Source organism: Taeniopygia guttata, chromosome 3, assembly GCF_048771995.1.
Source record: "Taeniopygia guttata chromosome 3, bTaeGut7.mat, whole genome shotgun sequence".
In the NCBI taxonomy this organism is placed as follows: Eukaryota; Metazoa; Chordata; class Aves; order Passeriformes; family Estrildidae; genus Taeniopygia; species Taeniopygia guttata.
Genome location: NC_133027.1, coordinates 18,336,639 through 18,357,964, shown reverse-complemented (window position 1 = coordinate 18,357,964; position 21,326 = coordinate 18,336,639). Strand labels below are relative to the sequence as shown.

The window sequence follows — 21,326 nt, the reverse complement described above, 5'->3', positions numbered from 1 at the left end:
TGCTTGCACGGTGCCAAGGGCAGCATCGAGGCCGAACGGAGAACAATGGTGGTGATTCTCCTCGCGATGAAAGGCACTTGTTACAAGCCTGAGTGGACTGGTCTGTGCTGGGAGAAGACAGTTCAAATACCTTGTGCTATTCAGATGACAGCCGACAGGAAAGGCACAGCTATCCATAAATATCCGAGGACAAAAATAAGATTATCTTCTGTTATGGTAAATAAGAGAGAAAAGCCAGTCTATTTAGAAGACTGAAGACAAGCAGCTTCTCAGGCTCATCTTCCATCTTCAGACTCGGTAAACTCTTGTACTAGACAACCTCAAATTGAGCTTTTCACAGCATTTGGCTGTGTGTGAGAGGATACTTAGCTTTTTACCTCCCCTCTGCCATCTCCCCGCACACTGCGGTGGTGTGAGGGCGCCCAGCAGCAGTGCCGCAGCGACAGGCTGTGTGTGTCGCTCCGGGGCGGCTGCCGGGCTGTGTGTGCCCCGGGCTGTGTGTGTCACTCCGGGGTGGCTGCGGGGCTGTGTGTGCCCCGGGCCCGGGCTGTGTGTGTCACTCCGGGGTGGCTGCGGGGCTGTGTGTGCCCCGTGCCCGGGCTGTGTGTGTCACTCCGGGGTGGCTGCCGGGCTGTGTGTGTCACTCCGGGGCGGTTGCCGGGCTGTGTGTGCCCCGTGCCCGGGCTGTGTGTGTCACTCCGGGGCGGCTGCCCGGCTGTGTGTGCCCCGCAGCGGGGCTGGGCTGTGCCCGATGGATCCGCCAGGCATCTCCCGTTCGCCTCCCCGCTCCGTGCGGCTCCTGCCGTGCCGCAGGAGCACCGGCCCTGGCTCCGCACTGACACCGACACCAGGGAAGCTCGGACAGCTCCCGCAGAACAGCCATGCCTGTCATGGTTCCCGTGCCTTCCCCTTCCTCCCCTGGCAGGCACGACAAGCCCCCCGCCTCCTCGGCACAACCAGCCCCGTTGTTCTCTCTGCCGCTGGCGGATCTGCTGAGCCCGGCCCATCACGCTCAGGCAGCCCGAGGTGCTATCGCTTCAAGCAGATGAAAGCCTCACGGTACAACCGGCGGCGCGGCTCGGCTCGGCACGCCCAGGCCGGCGGCGCTGCCAAGCGGAAAATCCCGGGATCCCCGAGCCGCGGCCGGGAGGCGCCTCCCGCCGCCGCCAGGGGGCGCCGCTGTGCCTGGCGCGGCGCGGCCGCTTCAAAGTGGGCGGCGGCGCGAGCGCGGCCGTTAATGGCGCCCGCCCGCCACCGGGCGCGCCCGCCCCCGCCCGCCCTCACCCCACCCTCCTCCTCCCCCGGCGGAGAAAAGACCGGGAGCGGCGCCCGCCGCCCACACTCCGGCTCCGCGGGGGGTGGAGACCATGGTTGGGGCGGCGGCGTCTTGCCGCGGCTCCGCGGGATAGCGCGGGACAGCGCCGCGGGCCGCCCGCGCCGGCAGGCTGCAGCGGCACGGGCACGGTAAGGCGCCCGGGGCAGGGCGGGGGCGCCTCCGGGGCGCTGCGGCAGCGGGAGGCGGCGCGGGGACCCTCGAGCCTTTCCGCGAGGGGCTGTGGCCGTGTCGGGAGCGGTGCCCGGCTGCGGGGCGCGGGCTGCCGGCGGAGCGCCGCGGCGGGGGCGTAATGACAGCGGCGGCTCAGCCCCGCGTGTGCTCTGTCTTGGCGTTCCCATAAAGGAGCGCGAACGTCTGGAAGGAGCCCAGTGCCCTGGAGTGCAGTAGCCATTCTTCGCGCGGGGGGAAATAATGAGCGTAGGGGTCCGTGGAGTGCCGCCCCCAGCCGTGCTCTCGGTACGAGCGGAGTGTGCAGCCTGGGGACAAACCGCATCGTTTGGGTTGCAGAGGTGGAAGAAGTAGGAGTAAGGCTCGGGTTTTCCTTCCCTGAGCTGATGTTACCGTTGACTTTTCTTTGAGCTGTATTGGTTGGAAGAACCCATAGGTACGACAATGAGGTTGTCTCCCCACCCGCTGGATCAAGGGTATCTTGTTCCTAAACAGATCAGGCCCTGCATCATGTGTGTATTGCTTCTACAGAACTGGAACAGGGGGTGTCAGCAGGCAGGCTGATGGAAGAAGATAGCAGCTCTTTGAATTTTTGCTGTATTCTTGGAAATACTGTCACTTCTGCCCTGGAACATAATATTCCTGTTCTACAACAAGCATAAATGATGATTTATAAATAGATCCATTTGTTTATACTGGTCCCCGTGTAGCCAAACAGCTGTTTACATTGGGAAATGGATTGCTTCATTTCACATTAGCTTATCAGTGCTGGCCCAGGAGTGGCTAAACTGAAGTTACATGTTCTTGGGCAGAGTGCTACTGGAGAGATTACATCAGTAGTTTAAACTTCTGGCGGTTGGCCTGTCTTCTTGTGTGTGCTTCTCTCACAGGCATCAGAGGCTAGTGAAGGTGTAGTTGGAGGGATAAAAGAGTGTGTGAGGTTGTAGTACAGTGAGGGGGACATCTGTGCCTTTTAATGAAAATGCTTACTCTCTACTTTAATGGGACTTTACAGTGTGGAAAAACTTAGTTTATTTTTTCCTGGCAGTGAAGTATCTAGGTGTCCTGACAGGAAGTTTGTTAAATATCCAAGAGAAGCAAGATCAAGTGAGAAGGGTAGTGGTAGGAGGGAAAAATAGTTCCTTTTGTTTAGGAGTGTCTGGAAAAAGACAGGATTTTCCCCACAGTCATCCTTGCCCCCTGGGATAAAGTTTTATTTTTTTACTCTCCCCCTTTCCCTGGCCATCATGTCTCATTATCATTATCCTCTTGTGCAGTCTGTGTATTATGAGGGGGAAAACCATTTGTGATTGAAATAATACTACAATGGTAGGTATTTCAATTTGATAGAACTACTTTCAATAAGCCATCTTTATGTAAAACAGGGTTGTTTTCCCCTCATATCTAAATCACCATGATTCATAGCCTAGGTTCTGCTAGATCAAATCAGGTGTTTGTTGTCTGCAGTTATTGTAGATTTTTGCCCTTGAAGCAGTTTGAAAAGTTACACATTTACACTATCAGAAGTAACACTTATGGACTGTTTTTTTGGGTTTGGGTTTTTTTTTTTTTTTTTGTTGTTTTTTTTTCCCTGATTCAGTATTTTAAAGCAATCATTTGTAGGGGAAAAAAGACAATATAGTTGCTTAAGTTATTTGGTTTTAAGTGTGGGTTGTTTTTTTTTTTTTTTTCCCAATACTATATTCCAAGTATTTGTCAGATTTCATGTGGAATTTTTTATAACTTCTGACAGCTTTTCTTTCAGTTAAGCCAAAGGACAAAGCTGCTGTCATAAACGTGAGTTTTGGCTGCAGTGTCATAGAGTGGGTATGAATGGCTTCAGTGTATCTGCTGTATTTACAAGAATGCTCTCATAGGCTGGCAGAAAACTTGTATTTGCCCTCCAGTGCTGATTCGGGGAAAAATAATGGCTCAGCTCATCCTGCAGCCTGGTCAGCGAGCACAGACCATTTTTCTCTTAGAGACCTGATGCAGCAGGGGAACTGGAACCTGTTACACTTGCCATATTTCCTGTGGATTAGTATCAATAGTTATGCAATTGAGTTAGTAGTCTGTAGATTGATTAGAAGACTCACTTTTCATTGTGTTCCTTTTTGCATCTTGAGTTACAAAAAGGAAATGGAAAACAATTACAAACTAACCCACTGCTCATTTGGAGTGGCGTAGTGATTCTGCTGTGTCTAACTTAGGCTGTGGTCAGCTGTTCTTTTTATAAGACAAGATCCTTTTCTGTATTGCTTTGCAGAAACAAGTTCATAAAATTCATTTTGAAAGAGATCTGACAAAAAGATCATAATGATAATGTCTGTTTTTCACTTCTGATGGCTGGGAGGAAGGAGCTGTTGAAAATAGACTTGCTCTTCTGGCTACTTGCTGCAAAGTGATATGTTTTTTGTATTTCCTAATCAACTGGGATCAGAAATGCTTACAATTTTTCTCCAGATGCAGTCAGCAAATTCTGGAGCCGGCAAAGATAGTATAAAATGGATTTTCAAATAGCTTGGTTGTTTGCTGATGGTGCCACTTATAGTGGTAATACCATTAAGTGTCTTTTCTAAAAGGCTGAAGAAAAAGAGGAACAGAGAAAGTGAATCAGTATGTCTGGTAACTTTTTATTTACTGTGAAGACAGAATATCTTGTCAGACTAGTTCTAGTCTTGGCATGACTGTTACTACAGCAACATTTTCACCTTTTCATTCATAGAATATCAAGTGAGTGGTAGCTTGTTGCATTGAAACACCTTGCTGTTATTCTCTGACAGTTCAAAACAACTTCATCCTGTTTATATTGAATGCAGATGACTTGTGATTGAAAAAATGCACTAAGCCTTATAAATATGAACTTTTTCTTCTTCATGATGTCAAATGGATCATATGAAATACTTTAGAATGTGGAGAGGTCTTGCAGGTTGCCTGGAAAATTAAGTTCTGACTTACCAGGTTCAGGTGTAATTGTTTTCATTACACACAAATGTTCACCTTTATTTGCACTGATCACTGCTTTGCTTGTGAACAGCCAGATTCCATAGTTTTGGAGTCGTTATTCTTGAATTTCACTTGGAAATTTTACAGGCTGTTCTGTTTCTGGAGTATTTGGGTTATTTCATCTAACCATAAAACTCTATTTTGAACTACAAGCTATGAAAGCTGTCACTATGGTTCTTGGAGGCAGTTTCAGCTGACCAGCCTTTGTCTCAATTCTACTCTCTACTAAATAGATCATACATAGCATAAGAATTGTATACTGTTCTACACATCCAGTCCTTGCAGACAACTCTTATATTTAGCCAGGAATATGAGATACAAGGAATATGAAAATGAATTAGGAAAATATATTAAGGCAAAAATCCATCATTAGCCCTTGCTAATCAGGTACATTATCAGCTTCTTCCTATACTTATTATTTCTATTGCTGTTCAGCAGTTGATTTTCTTCATGTTTGATCACTGATGAGGATCTGTGTGTGGATTTTATAATCTCAGAGATATTAACTTCCTTCTATATATACTTTTTTATGTGTATGTATGTAAAGCATATGCTATATAGAACATTTTACGCAATGTATGTATATAAATATACCTCTTTTAGTTTCTGTGATGGGGGCAGGTCTGACAGAAGCATCAGAAAGTGATTGCCTCCTGTCCCCTCACCCAATGTTTTCAGTCAGGACTGCCTCTCTGCAGTGACCATACAGGATGGCTGTGGTGATAAGGGTGAGCAGAGTCTGTTCCTTGCCCAAATGACCCCTCTCTGACAAGTGACAGGAGGGGTCTTGCTGCATTCTGTAAAGCAATTGTATTTTTCTGGGCCTGATGCTTCAGACTGTTTGTCCTTTTAGGAGGAAAATGAATGGTTTTTAAGTCTGGGTTTCCTTCTATTCCTACAGTTTTCCCTTCATCTCTTTATTCCCATTTTAAGAAATGGATCCATCCAGACAGAATGAGAGCAGTGCTCTGTGACTTGTGTGGTCAGGCTCATGTCTCCAGTGCAGTCTCGTAACAGACACTTCAAGACCAAGCTATGGGGAATCAGTGTATATATTTTTTTAGCCTGCTTTTCTGAGAAAATAGAGATTGCATGCAACTCTCTGTGAATGTCTGACATTCATAGTTGCTCTTAATTTCTAAACCTTTTGAGTGATTCCAATTGCATTTGTGAGAGGGTGGTAGCTTATGTCCAATAAACCTACATTTTTTCTGGCGGTAGGTAGCCTCAGCAGATGGAAAGATCCCTGCTGAAGGACAAAGTGAATTCTGAACTCCTCCTGCAACTTTGACACACATTCCTAGGAAACTGGGTTTTACTGGCCCAGTTGCTTACAAATCAACTTATATTTTGTTCCTATTTTTTGACACTGTTTCAAATTATACTGTTCTTTGATTTCTGAATATTTTTGCAATGGTTTTGAATATGAAGAGCAACTGTTTAGTCTTTAGCCCCAAGTAGCTTAATAATATGGCAAAAAGAGCATGAGAAAGGAAAGATTCACTGTTTTTAAAAAATATTTTATTATTGTTCTTCATACCTGCCCTGCTTATGTGAATTCCTGTTTGTTAAAATAATTATTTTAATTCTTTTATTAATTTAACTTTGTAATAGCAACTCTTTAGACACCCAGAAACTTTCTTTGTAGTTTTATCATATAAAGATTGTTCCCCAAATGGAACAAGACTTAATAGGATGCAAACTGAAACAGTTCAGTCTTATTTCTGTATTTCTCCTCAGTGTTTGTTTTCTGTAAACAGACTCTGTGTGAACCTTTCAGTTAGCTGATCACTTTTGCATGCTGCTATCTGTTGAATACATCTTGTGGTCTTTGTTTGTCTTGTCATGCTGACTTGATTAATGTTGTACCATCATCTTCCTTCATGAATAATGTATTTCCTGTCATGCAGTTGAGCCTAGAGGAGAAGACACCTACACCTACTTTCTTAGATTAATTATGCATTACTTTTACCTTTGATGTGTACTGTCTATTCTTACTTCTGTGGAAAAAGTGCTGACCAAAAGATACATGTTGAAGGAGTATAAGGTATGTTAGATTTGTGGAAAGGCAGCCCATATTTAAATAAAACCAACCAAACCAAGCCCTAGCTTTTATTAGAGCTTCCAGTTTTTTGGGGTTTTTTTTTGTACTTTTGATATTTATTGACAACTTGTCTTTTGAAAGGTTTTTGGTGATTTCTCTCTACTTTAAATCACCAGGTTTTGCTGGTGTCAATTACTGTTTTAGTTGTGTGTGTGTGTGTGTCTAGCTTTCTAGCAAAGATGTGACAGTATTCATTAGGTCTCACTGTCGCTGGAAAGCTGCGAGAGGTAGGATAACCTCAGTCACAACTGTAGGATACATGTGCCAGCTCAAATGGGCTGTTTGATTATTCCAGCTTGTTGTTTGGTCTCATTGATCTTTAGGACCACACTTGGAGCCAGCTGGACACTGGCTTGCTCCAAACACTGAGCTGACATAAGCTTTATGCCTCAGGTAAAATGGAGCAGTCCTCTCTTCCTGTTAATCACTGAGAAGTGAAAATGATGCAGGTTAAGCACAACATGGTGGTGAACCTTGTAGTTGCTACAGGAGCTGAAGCCAGCTGCTTTGTGAGGGTGTAGTATATATTACCTGTAGTTCTGATGGTAAGCACTTAAAAACTTCAGAGTATATGGATGCTCATCCATTCACACTCACCTGCAGGATGTAAGTTTGTCTCAAGACTACAAGCTTGTTTGTTTCTCTTTACAGTGTGATGTGACAGTCGCTGGCCTTGGGGAAGGTTGTACTGGAAGAATTGGTGCTGTGTGAAGCTTGCTCAAAGCAGTGCTGCTGACCCTGGCACTGCTCCATGCTGTTGGTGGCTCTGCTCTGTGTGTTTGGTTCTGCCCTGTATTTTGGATCCTTGTGGCTCTGAGGGAGCCATTCTTTGCAGTGTGAGTTCATCCTTCCCTCCACTGTAGTTTTTCACCTCTGCTGCTTGTTGAAGCAGGCAGCTTGGCTCCATCAAACTGTTGCTGTCACTGGGCATCAGCTGTGGTGGTGTTCAGAATATGTAACATCATGTCATCTCTCTCCTTTCTTGCATGATGTGATGTCCCACTGGAGCAGCAGCATTGGCCATTTACTTTGCATGGATTTGTCTGAAAATCCATTCTTAAAGGTTTTACCACTGGCTTTTATTGAGGGTGAAACATAATAGTTCTTAGTGGTTTTACTGTCTTAACCCCTTTACATCTGTAGAGTTGCTAGGAGTGTGATAAGCCATTTCTCTGTGTGCTGTTTTCTTTTATTCTAGCTTGTCATTGTCTTAAAAATATCACTTCAGAGGGAGCAACAGGGTAGTTCTAATTTCAGTTCATGTTACGTAGTCAAAAATCAAGGTATGACAAATTAATAGACAACTCATAAATCCAAAGAATGTGCTATCTTTTTAGCAAACTGTCAGTTAGTGCTAAATATTTACATCAGTCACTTCACATTTCTACTAGCTTCTTAGAAAGGTGAACTTCACAGATTTGAATGAAATAAAATGTCTGACTGTGTTCTTTTCAATTTAGACTACTGTTGTGAAGCTTTCTTACAGTTACAGATGAATGTGGTTTTTTTTGGAAGGTTTACTGTTTTGCTCTGTCTTCTCTGAAAGGTCTGCATGGGTTTCTTGGGGGTTTCTTTGGTTTGATTTTGTTTCCTGTTCTGCCTGATTCTACTATATTGGTCAATATTATACTGCATTGAACCAACACAGACATGTCCTTGCAATTTTATTAATAGGAATAGTTGCTTTTGGATGGGATGATTCACCACAGCTGCCAATATAAGGAAGAGTCAAACCATCGTGCCCCTTCATTGTGCTAAGAATAGTGATGTACCATTTTGCTGGCTGGCAACACTGCTGTCAGTGGCAGCTTCAGAAGGGATTGCTGCAAGGGCAGTGAGGATCTCTGCTTTCTCCCTTTTGCCTTGGTATCTTTTCTTGTACAGCTTCATTTCTTACCCCATGAGACTGAGCCTGTCCTTTTCATTAAAATGACAGTGTATTTTCACTGTGTTACCAAACAATTCTATCTTGAACTGTGCAAGGGCAAAGATGGTGCTACTTTTTGAGGGGAAAAAAAAAGCCCACAACAAACCCTGCAAAACAAAACAGTTTTTGTGCTGTGCTGGACAGGATGTTACTAAGACTATAACCTGGAGAGTTCCAGGGTAAAACAATATGTGAACATAAGGATGTCTTATTAAAATCACCTCAAGTAATGTCAAAATCTATTTGTTTTCTCAATACCAAGGGAATTTCCATGTGATTGCCTTAACTTGGGACTTATTCAGCCCTACTGGTTGTGAAGAATTCGCAGTATCTGGAGCTTTACAGGAAAGAGAGGAAATCTCTTAAAAAAAAGTCTTTACAGTCAAGGAAGCTTAAAACAAGCAGTATGTGTCAGTATTAGACAGTATGTGTCAAAGCTCTTGGAAATTGCTGAAAGGCTGCTGAAGGTTAATATCTGTCCATCAGCAAATAGGTCCTCCTAGAAATGTGTAGGAAATGTTCTTTGTGGCAGCTGTAGACCTGAGTTTAGGTATTTCATATTAGCTAAAGTCTTTGTTTTGGGAGAAATCAGAGGTTACTCAACAAGATTGTTCCCAGGCATTCTTCGGGCTTTGATTTTTTTTAATTTAGTGAAAATATGTAGAACTCCACTACCAGGAAACAGTAAATGCTGTAACAAGAAAATAAAAAATAATTTTGAAGACTCGTGTTTCTATTTTATACAGACACTTAATTTTTGAATATGTGCATCAGATAAAGCACATCATGTTTTAATGCATTTATTGAATGCTCAAAAGGGCTTTGTAACAGAACCTTCTGTGATTTGCATCATTATGTTCTTAGGGAGTCCAAACTTTCTCTTTAATTGAGGTGGCTCCTGATATTTAAAACTATTACATACCTACAGCGATGGAAGGTCTGCAGGGATCAGAAAAGATTCCCTCATTTAGATTCCCTCGGAGAGCTTTTTTCCTGAATGTACTGTTTTCATATTTCTTTAAAACAAGTTACTTTTCATAATAATAATACAAAAAGCCTTCTCCAGTTTCTTCCCCTCCAAATTCTTCCTATTCAGCAGCCATTCAGTACATGGAAATAAGGAAATGAGGATATTTTGAAATAGGGATACTTTGCATAAATTATTTCCAAAAATATTTGCTGGGTTTGAATGTTGACGTTTTCTTTGGATGTTAACAGTTAAGGAGTATAATGAAACTGTCAAAGAAAAAAATATATGAATTCCTCAGAAAACAATAATGTAAATACAGTGGGTTTTTTTCTCAATGCAGTATACTTTTGTAGATATCATCTATTGTGGGAAAATACCACAAATGCAAAGTATGCAGATGCAAAGAGTGGCTTTGGGGCAGTCTATCCCAAAATGACCAAATGTTGGACATCTGATGGTACAGCTTGAGCTGTATGAACTCTTAATGTGTGAAGGCTTGATGAGTGAAGGCTTGAAGGCCAATGAATAAGCAGTGCTGTATGATGGGAAAGATGTGAGTTATTCCAGAATCCTCTCAGAAGGTTGTCTGGTTTTAGCCATGAAGGCAGCCAGGTTAAGAGGCCTTTGGCTACTGTGGTATTTTGAATTCAGGGTTGCATGCCTTGTCATAAATTCATAAATGAGCACACAGGGAAGGGGCTGTGTGCTCTGTATGTGGAGCCATATTTTCCCTCATGATTTTTCCTGTTTGGATCTTTTCCCTCTTTTTGTATGCTGTCCCTGTGTGTGTTTTCCTGTGTGTGTTAGGACAGGGGTGTTGGTATGTTGACTTAGTTTTGAGACTCCAGACTTAGCTTTGAGGCAGAAAACTGAAGATAATTTGCGTATGTAATTCCCTTTTCCATCCAAGAAGCATAGTCCTCTCTTAACTAGTAGAGTGCTTTTTGGGAAATGTCTGATATGGCACAAGATATGGAAGAGTACTGACAGTCACCTTGAGACAGCTCTCATCCAACAGACATAGGGAGACTGTCCCCAAACGTTCCAGAGTTACAGGGAGTATATGCTTTGGGATAATGCCATTATATCAATTTCTTCTTGCCTCCTGTTTTGTCTTTATTTTGGCTGTGCAGCTCACTGCCAGTTGCGGTGGTGGAGCCATTGCCAAGTTAGTCCATCTTGCTTAGCCTGTGCAAAATGCAGTTGTACCTCAGTTCACATCTGTGCCTCTTCCTGTGTTGTGGGGCCGTGCTGTAGCCTGAAAGGAGTTGCCTGGTGTGTTCCTCTTCACCTAGTACACCTCCTGTGTGGTCAAGTTTCAGGAGAGAAGGAATGTGAATCTATGGTCTTCAAAATGAAAGAGTATTTCCTTTTTTTTCTTTCAAATACCTTGTGTGTTTCAAGGTATCTGAGATTACAGGCAACTTCATTGGTCCATTTGTGATTGACTGAGAAAATTAGGTCAGGTAAAGTCTGTGTTGATTTCGAGGTCAGACTGAACCTTAGACCCGTCTTTATTTTAATTTCTCTAGTACTTGTAAGTGAACAATAACTTTAAAAATATTTGCTAATGCGGGAATTAAAAATGGGTTTATGTTCTCATACAGTTATGAGAAAGTTGCAAAATTTAAAATTTTTTTACACATCACTCAGATCCCAATTATGGTCAAATTATTTTAATATTTTTCCCTCGGAAATTAGACTGGCCATGTGGAAAAAGCATTTTTTTCCCAAAAAGTTATATATATTTTTTTTAATTGTGTGATATGCCTACATCTACCTTTTTATAGGAAAACATACAATATTTAGTCAACGTTACTGCATTTCTGGAAGGCTTAGAAAAGCTTATCTGGTAAAATGAATATGTAATTGTGATTTCATTATTTTAACCATAAGTTTTGATTGTTTGTTCTTCATTGGTGGGAAGAATAACTACAGGGAAGACATTTCGCATTCCAGCTTTTTAATAAGCAGGTGTGTATGTGGTGGGGAATTGTCTTCTCACAAAGACTCAGTTCTGCTTTTCTATTACATATATTATAATAAACCTGATAGTTAAATCCAACCATTTCTCTTAAAAATTTAAAATGACAAAGCTTCTTTAGAAGTGCATCCAAGAGTTAGTAGAGTAGTAATAGCTGTCAAGTTCAAAGCAAAGCTAGCAATTAAATCTTCTGGCCTATCATGCTAGAAATGTCTTAAATATCCCTGTTTTCAGCACACAGTATCTCCTGTATTAGTATCAATGGATCTATTAAAATGCCTTTTATCACGGTGCTTTGAGCTTTTCTGTTTTCATGAAATCATGTAGCTGCTTTCTGTAAAAAGCCTTTTAAAGATCTCACATGTGATCTGATGAAAAGCACCTCACTGTTGGGAACGAGCCAGTCAAATAGCTGTTGAGCTGTGGTAACCTGAATATCTCTTGTCAAGAGAAAATGGTGTGGGATATGTAAACCAGAGGGAAGGAGGGGAAGGACTGTGGCAGGTGGGTAGCTTCCTACTCTGCTTCAGAGAATCCATGTGAATTTCATTTCCTGGCTTGAGCAACAGTATACTTAAGCTGGCACTGTGCAGCAGGGAGCTTTACCCAGAGTTCATAAAGGCTTCTCTCTGCTCTAAGCTGTACACTTAAATTTTGCTTAAGTTTCCAGGATGTAGCTCTGTGTCTCCTTGGCACGGGGTTTCAATTTATTTGTGGCCTGTTCTTGCACAACAGAATTTCCTGTTGAAAAGTGTGTTGTGTCCCTGGATGCTGTGGGAGCTGGTGCTGCTGAGGGATCTCATCTTTCACTCTCTTCCCCCTGTGACTAGGGCTGACTGTATGTAGGACTGTATGAAATGCTGTCTCCCGACAAAGCTAAGGAGGCTGCTGAGGATATGTTTTGCATAATCACAAGTTGTCACCACTGTGAGTAAAGTGAGAATCCAAAGCTGAAATTTGTTCTTGTGCATATAACCTGTCAAACCTCATCCTTTTTCCTGTGTGCCCTTTAGCGTTTGTCCTTGGACCCTGTGGCTGCCAGGCTGTGAGCTGCATCATAAGCTCTGACAGGATGAAGTGGAGAGAGATGAGTTCATGGCCATTTGTGCCTCCTGGCTACTCTTGGCTGACACAAAAAAACAGATCACCCATGGGCTGTCACACAAATACAGAATAGATCCCACAGCCTTTCTTTCCACATCTGCCACTGGTACTATGCTGAGGCTGACAAAGGTTTTTTAATTCTTCTGCCTGTCATCTTGTGGCTCTGTACAATACAGTTTTCTTGTTGGGCAACCATTACGCCACATCAGCAAAAGCCTGCCAGGTGAATGGAGCAGCAGGCAGCTGTAAAATATAATCAAGTAGATAGGTATCTGTGGGAAATAAACTGAGAATCACAATGTTCCAGGACTGGGCCTAGGCAAGATGCCATTTAACATTTTTCATTTCTAAGACAGAGGCTTAAAAAAAAAAAGCATTCAATTATGCTGTTTACCAGATTGCAATAAAAAAGTAAGTAACCACAGAGAATGATTTATTTCTTTTTTATCAGTAAAACTAAAGGTATATATACAGGATGTAGCTGTTCAGGTTTCTTGGTGAAAAGTTTTCCAGACATGAAGCATCAGGGACTGCATCCTGGACAGCAGCAGCTCTGCAAAAGTGTAGGGATCAGTCTGGATACAGGACTCAAGGTATCAGTGTGCTGCTATAGGAAGGGAAGATAGGATGGGATTTATAAAATAAGCATTTTTCTCCTGGCATGATAGAGGTGTTACTAATGACAATAATGCTCAAATTCTGTATCTGATCCTAGTTTTTACATCTTTAAAAGGTCTTTTGAAAACCTTCAGGTGGATAGAAAGAGCCACAATAATTACTAGTGGTGAAAAAATTCCTGGAAGTGATGTAATATGGAAAGGGTGGAGTGTGAGCAACTGCTTTTTTTTCCATCTGCATTTTTAATAGTAGTTACTGGATTCCTATTGAGAAAATTTTAATACAGACTTCATGTCATCCAAAGATAAATGTCTAAACAATGTTGAATAGATTGATTAGTCGGGTCATTTTTGTGAAATAAATTGCTTAGTTGCTGATGCAGGATAAAACACTAGTAAAAAATGATCAAGAGAAAAGGCTGAGAAGACTGAGAAAGTTACTAAAATTATGGGAAAAGCATTTGGGGGACAGTTTACATGGATTATATAGCAATAGAAGAGTTAAAATAGCCCAGCAACATGTGCAGGAGATGACGATTGCTTATGTCCTTTCAGAAATTCTTGAAGTTGGATTCATTTGGTTGAAGCCTGAGAAAAGGAGGAAGATCTTTCAGGATAAAAGGATACCATTTTATAAACCAGGATAATTATTTTCTTTGTCTAGGAGATCAGAAAAAAGATTGCATTTTATGTATGTTATATGCATGTTCTTTCTGCAGGATTTAGACATACAACTTCTTGTTAATATAATGATCAGCCTGCAGACTGGGGCACTGGCAGGGTGCTGGCTATTTAAGAAGAGCCTCTTGGGAAAGTCTGTATGGGAGGGGAGATAAGTGGTTTGTCCGTCTGTGTAGAGCTTAACCTAATAGCTGGATAACTCTGAGGAAATGTCAGAGAGAAGGGTTGAAATTTCCAGTTTGGATAAGGGGGGAGAGAGAGACTGGGAGTAGGAGGTAAATCTGTGAGGGCCTTACGTAGAGAGGATAAACTGAATTTTTGTGGTTGGAAGAGGTTGCCCAGGAGCAAACAGGAGGAGTGGCAAAGACTACTGATAAAGAACTATTTGTTTCCTCAGGATCTCTCCTGCCTTTGCAAGATAGAAGTGGGAGAGAGGGCCCCAGGAAGGCAGTGGTGGTAGAGAGGTTAGTGAAGTGCTGAGCAAGGTGCTGGCAAGGACAAGGTTTTAAGAGGAAGAAGGAGATTAGGAGAGGCATAAGTCAGATGAAGCTGTTGCAATGACTTAGAGCACTGGCCCAAGACAGGTTGTGTGCTAAAAAGGAGAGCTGGCAAAAGAGATGAAAAACATCTGTGGTAGAGATTTAGGAAAGGAGTTTGAAAGCACCTTAAGTACTAACCATACCCTGACAGTACAAGAGACTGAACATCTTGACTGCCTTGACAAGAAAGTGTGTTGTACTCAGTTCTTTTACTTTCCTTTTTAAATTTATTTTTCTTCTCTCATTTAGAGAGTGATAAACCTAACTAGAAACACTGTCTGAAGAGCTAAATGGAAAGGTGAACAGCTCTAGCTCTTCAAACCAGTAAATTGCCCTTCCTGCCATTAGAGAAAGTGATGAATCTCTTGAGGCTTCCAGCCCAAGGCAGGTTGTATGCCTAGGCAGTATTTGTTTGCCATGTAAAAGCTACTCATCTTGCTGTCAGGGTACTTGGAAAATGTGTAATAATTTGTGGTGTTCAGGTTAAGAATCTGATACATCCTATGGACCTTCTGACTCTGAAGAACAAGAAACAGTTTTTTTATTTTACAAGTAGATAGACCATAATGAAAATAAATTTTGATTTTCTTCCTGAAATGTCAAGATAATTTAGGAAGAGGGCAATAACAATTTTTGTCAGTTTTCCTAATTTTCAATCAAGATTTGTTTTAAAGATGTAGGAGGGGAAAGTTGAAGTGAGGAAGATGTGGAAGAAGTGAGAGGGGAACCTTGTTTTGGTGACACAGCTGTTGGCTGAATAACTGATCAGTAGCCTAGAATTTTAGAGTACATGTATCTGAGCTTTTTTCGAGCATTTGTTGCCTGAGTAACAGTAATTACTGTTTCTTTTTTCTAGAAGTATGGATGATATTTTTCCCATATCACATCGCCCTCTAAATGGAAATCAGTGAAGGATGAGAATGTTGCAGGAATTAAATACTTTTAGGAGTTTTAAATGTTAAGGCATGCTTCAGTAAATACAAATATTTTTAAGTAGCATGTTGTTTAAAACTTAAGTTGAATAAGGAAGATCAGAATTTTGTGTATTTGGCTGTAAACTTATTCCAAGCTACATTTGATAACAAAAGACAGGTTTTAAAATCTACATGTTTAGTTTGAGTAAATAAGTTTTATGAGTATTTGTTGGAAAGGAACTCAACTGATGGTTTATTTCTGAGAAAAAACACTATTGGATAAATCTGAAAAATTGGAAATAGCTTGCAGTGAAAGTAGGACTCCTGCCAGTTGCTGTTTTCTGAATTTGTAGAATTATACAATTGTTTAGTTGAAAAAGACCTCAAAGATCATTAGGTCCAACTGTTAGCGCAGCACTGCCAAGTCCACCACAAAGTTTTGTCTGCTAACACTGTGCTATCACACAATTTTAAAAGCTACTTCTCTCAGTTCTGGTTTTATATGGTCAGTTGAAATAAAGTGTGACCCTTATCTTTTGTCTTTCAGGCTTGTCTAAGACTACCAAAATCATAGACTGGTGCTTTCTCATGGGATCCCTGTGACTGACAAAGGAGATCTCTCCTTGTTGTGGTAGGTGTTTGCTTTGGCTGTCTTGATAACACTTGGCTGGGGCACAGACAGATGCAATTTTCAATGCAGCCATGCTTTCATAGGACTCATGCCAACAGAAGTGAGAGGGGAGGGAAAAATACACATGAGAAATGGGTTTTGCAGTCTTTAGAATTGCTCTTGTGGTTCCCCATAAAAGTGGAAGCCACATAGCCTGGGGTAGTATAAGAGGAGGGAATTTGTCAAAGTTTGCTTTTAATTATGGAGCTCTACCATGAAAAGGGTTGGTTCATTTACCAAAGAAATGTAGGAAAACGACCAAATCTGCATTCTAATTAGCTTCCTAGCAAAATCCAAGTCACAGAGACTTATTTGATAGCAATCCTCAAAGCTCAGTTTAATGGTACCACTTAAAATGGGCTCACTAGGCTTTCATTTTTAAATCTCAACATATATATGTGTCTATATATACACTTGTATAAAATATATCTTCATCTCTGTAACAGATCCTCTTGTGCTTTCATATATGGTTTTTGATTTAATAGTTCCATTTCCTATGTACTCCATATGTCTCACATACTTCATATTCTAAATAAAGGAGAGAGATAATAGTGATTTCCTTTTTGAGATAGCTACAGTTCTATATGTAGTCCATAGCAAACTATTGATATAACTGGTAAATGTATCTCCAGTTAAACAAAAAACATAGCATGTATTTAGTTTCAGATCTTTTAGAAGGCAGCAGAACTTGTGTTTAAAAAATTAAAATCTATCTGTTTCTCTGTGGTTTGGGAAAGGTCATCCTGTGACTATCACTACAGCTGCAAGTGTAGCTTTATGCTTACTCTGATATATGGCTATATGCAGAAATAATGGCATTTTTAGATTTTTTTTATTTGCTTGAGCTCGTGACTTGCTGTTGGTAGCTTTCCATTTTTCTAAGCAATGCTGCTTTTGCACACACTCTCCTAAAATAGTACTAAAAAGTCATAAACTTACTAGCAAGATTGTACAATTTTTTTTCCATCCTTTTCTTTGAAATTCATGTTCTTGGCTTAGTTATCACAGTGTAATGGTGTTCTTACTTGACTCATTTTGACTACAGGAAAGACCTCTTGTGAAAACACAATCATGCCCTCATTGGCTTATATTTAAGTACTGAAGATTTAATGTAAAATCTGTATGCTCTGCTTGAGTAACATATCTTAATATAAAAAGGTATTTCTTAATTATATAACTAGTTTACATATTTCTCTTCTGTTTTTTTTTATGCTCCATTTTTTAGTACTAAGTGTAAAGGTCTGTATTTTCATGTCTTTTTTTAGAAGCAGAAAATCTCAGTGGGAGGGGGAAAGAAGAGAGATAAAACCAAAATGAAACCAAAATGTCTGATACTGTCTTTCATATCCCTTGCTTAAAAAAAAAAAAAAAAGTTTAGGTTAAAAGAAATAAATCTACAGTTATATTGCTTTTGTCTTTGATTTAACTAGTTGGTTTTAAATTTAAATGCAAAGAAGCAGAAATACTTTTTTTTTGTTCTTCACAGTGCTACAGTTAATTCCTTTTATAAACTTTCATCTTGCAAATAATCAGCATTTTTCCTGCTTTTAGGAAATTATGCTAGAAACATCATTCATTCCTGATACTTAGAAACTTGAAGAAAATCCTTGTAAGTGGGAAAGGGCAAGTTTATACATGTCTGTCCTTGGGGTCAACGATTCCTTGAAATAGTTCCTCTCCCACTTAGTGATGTACTTCACCTTTCATCTTGGGTGTTCAAGGAGTGACCATACCTCTTCTTGATCTCCTTGTGGGAAGCTAGATGAGCCAAGGTCCCTCAGCCTCTCTCTCCCTTCCTTCAGCTCTCCATCCCTCTCCTGAAGAGTCCTTTGCCTTCAGGCATAGTGGTCTGCCTCTGCACCTATTCACCACTGTGTTCTTTCAGCAGTGCATCTTGTTCTGTTCTCACCTTGCTGTTTGTTTGGTTTTCTGAGGTGCTGAGGTGCCTCTAAAGATCCTCAAACTTCTCCAGGCACCCTATCCCATTTTCTGAAACACGAGGGAAAAACCATGTGTAACGTACTCTCGGGAGCTGTGTCCATTGTCCTGGAAAAGCATGCATAACTGCTCAGTCTTTTTTTAATTCTCTCAAACAAGAGGAAACCTAAGGTGAGTGTGATATGTTCTGGCAAAAGTCAAACAACTGTGAGTTTCTATGGTCTTTCCTGTCCTTCAGTCGGTGTGAGGGTGGCTCTGACATCTTGTGAACATACACAGTTAAAATGTGCCTTGAGTTCTTGAATCTTTCTGCTGCCTTCCAACCCTGTTTCACTGAAATGGCTCTAAGGGATTACTGAAATGGAGCATGTCCTGGCAGAGATCTCTATTGGAAAATATTTGTGGCATACAGATGATCATGAGGTATTTGTGTAAAGAACAAGAACATGCCATACATAGCTCAGATGATTAATACAAAGAAGAGAAGCGTTGCCCTCTGATTTTCTTCGTCTGGCAGGCAAGATCCTGCCACTCCTGTCTGTGTGATAGTGAAACATAGGGGGACAGCTCATTGATCATTCCTAAGCATCTGAAGAGGCTTGTGCTCTTGTCATCTTTAAACGTGCTTTCATAGCTTGCTCCTGCTCATTAGTAGGGAGAGAACAGAGCAGATGGGGAAAGTCAGAGTTTGCCAGTAAAATGCAAAATTATTCTCTAATGATCTAGTGTTGGCTTGAAATAGTCAGATTTTCTGTTAGGGTTGATAATTTCTGTCCCATTGTTTATAACCTTATAATAGTTCTAATGTTTCATTCCACTGTGGAAGGAAACAGTCAAAATATTTTGGCTTTGTTTCAGATAAAGATATTTTCTAAGTAGCTGTCCATAACCTTAATGTCAGTTGAGACCTATATAAACTGAATCTTTGTACCATAATTTAGTGACAAGTGTGTGATCAAGATCTAGTGATACAGTAATAATCATGTCTTATAGCAGTAGCCAAAGAAACAACTTGGCTCAGTCCAAAATAGAAAACTGGTAACTAAAATAAAATTTGATAAAGATGTAAATATCTGTCTACAAATGTCGAAGTGTTTTTTCAGCCTGTGACATAAAGAAAAAATTACAGTGTGGAGGTGAAAAATTCATTCTGTGATGTCAGCCACAAAGTAAAATTTATTTTGAATAATATTTAATGAAACAAGATGAAAAACTAGATGTATTTATTTGTCTTAGTCACAAAACATCTTCCTCACTAATAAAGAAGGATTTGAAGGTGGGAAATATTTATTAGTATGCAAAATTTTTAGAAATAAATTATCTCTGCTCATTCTTAAGCCATCTGCGTTTCTTTGTTTACCTGGTTGTTTATGTGTTTGGGTCTGTGGTTAGCTCAGATCAACGTGGAGGTGGTTCTGACCAGGTATGGCCTTCTCAGCCTTCATTGCTTTTAATTCTTAGTTTTAAATGCCCCTCTGGTGCTGCAGAAGAACTTAGCATCCTATAGAAACAAATAGCCGTAGATTGCATTTCTGAGGCTTTGTTTCAAATGGTGGAGGGTTTTTTCCTATACTTTTGTATTTTTGTTGTTGCAGCAGGTTTTTTTTAAACCAGTATTAGCTTCTAACATAGGAACATTTTGGGGTTGTACCATATACCAAACCCTGATCAGGAGTTATTTTTCACCTCTTCTGAATTTTGTAGAATGAAGTCTGGCTGTGAATGTTTACTTTTTATACAGATGCTATGTATATGTGACATTGACTTTTTGTAGTTTGTTCTAGGTTCTGTAAAATTGATCACCTTTCTGTTAAGAGGGGATTGCAAGAGTTAATGTTGGGTGGTGTTAGGAATGGTTAATTTTCTCCAGCTCAGTGTGTAAGAAGGGAAATAGAGGACACTGACTACTGCAAATATACAAAGGATTAAATGTGCTGGAATGTACTGGCAATGTATAAAGCAGGTAAGGAGGTACAAGTCAAGACACTCATCTACTGTTGTGTATTTTGAACTTTATAAAGTTAAGTAACCACTGCACACCTTGCAACAATTTTTTGTCTTGTGTAAAAGAATCTCATTGTTGCATAACAGTCAGTTCCTAAGCTATCACAAGCTTTCTTCCACTTTTTCTATTTTTTTTAATGCAATGTACACAACTCCTTTACAGCAGTACATGAGACATTTTCTTGTCCCTAGATTCAGACATTACAGTGGAACCTCTGATTTTCTCTGATCAGTTTTCCATTCTCCTGGCAAGGTAATGATCCTAATAAGGATCGATAGCTCTTTGTGTGTTCCCTCATCTTAGTATTACTAAATCTTCCTCCATCCCTAACAGTTACAAATTCAGCTCTTCCTGCTTTCTTCAGGCTTGCATTTTGCATGTCTCAATCGAGTTTCACTTTTCTATAAAATTTGCTGGTTGGCTTGAAATAACACTTCAGAATAAGAACTGCCAATGGGAATGAAGCTACTGGGGAGATCTGGATCTCAGAGAGGGAAACTGCCCACTTCATCCATTTCCTTTTCTGTCATAGAGGTAAGAGGCTGATTTCCAGCTTGCCATATTATTCAGTAGTCCTTTTAATGTCTCTGTTATAAATTGGGATGCTAGTTGCCATTTCTGTTAGGCCTTGAGTTCAGGGCTGGGGAGGAAGCATGTTGGTGGCTGGTCTGTCAGGCATAAGCTGAGCTGCACAAGCAAGCTGGTTTTCTCAGGGCATATGGAAAGAACTTCTCCAAGCAGTTGGGAGCCCTCTCAAACCTCAGCGTTTTCTGTTCCAAACCCAACAGCTACTTTTCAACACTGCTTTCTTTTACCAAACAGCAAAACCAGTCTCCACAGAAGAAAACATTTCATTTTGAGTGTTAGTAGGGAAGGCAGGAGAGAGCACAAACTGTCTGTGTCACAGGATAATTATATTGTCTTATGCACTACATACCACTTTGCCTGCTTTTTCCATCTGCTAATTCTCTGACCACTGCTGTCTTTGCAAGAACCCAGACCTCCTGGTTATTTCAGGTCACTAGCAGGTATGGTAGCATCCTCTTCAAGCCAGCTCAGGTGATCCAGATCTGTGGTTAGAAGTTGTTTGTTGCTCAGTATTAAAATGTTGTGCCCAAGTATGAGAGCCTGTATTGCTGTTCAGCGCCAGCATGAAGCAGTCTATGCCCAGCACTCTGAATTGTCACTCTGGTGCCATTTATCTGTGTTCTTAATTTGTTCCTTTTATAGTGCTTCAATTTGTTTTTATGTTTTTAAAATCTTTATTGGTAATTTTTACAAATGGTTGGTTACTTTTATTAATTTCTAACAACCACATGGTTAGAGGCTGCATGTGGTCAGCTTTTGCTTTGTTTTTAAATCT

At 40.8% G+C, this 21,326-nt stretch overlaps 1 protein-coding gene across 3 annotated transcripts in view; it reads left to right on the top strand.

The window, feature by feature from the left end:
• The first annotated feature begins 13 nt into the window (after nucleotides 1–13).
• RNF144A (ring finger protein 144A) overlaps nucleotides 14–21,326 on the top strand; it is a 63,419-nt gene continuing 42,106 nt past the window's right edge. Inside the window, exons 1-2 of one of the 3 annotated variants that reach the window (XM_072926384.1) lie at nucleotides 14–1,464; nucleotides 13,772–15,887. In XM_072926384.1, the coding sequence (XP_072782485.1) occupies nucleotides 752–1,464; nucleotides 13,772–13,781 (723 nt within the window). In that variant the 5' untranslated portion in view covers nucleotides 14–751 and the 3' untranslated portion in view covers nucleotides 13,782–15,887. The other 2 variants (XM_030270084.4, XM_030270085.4) reach the window with 2 other exon arrangements.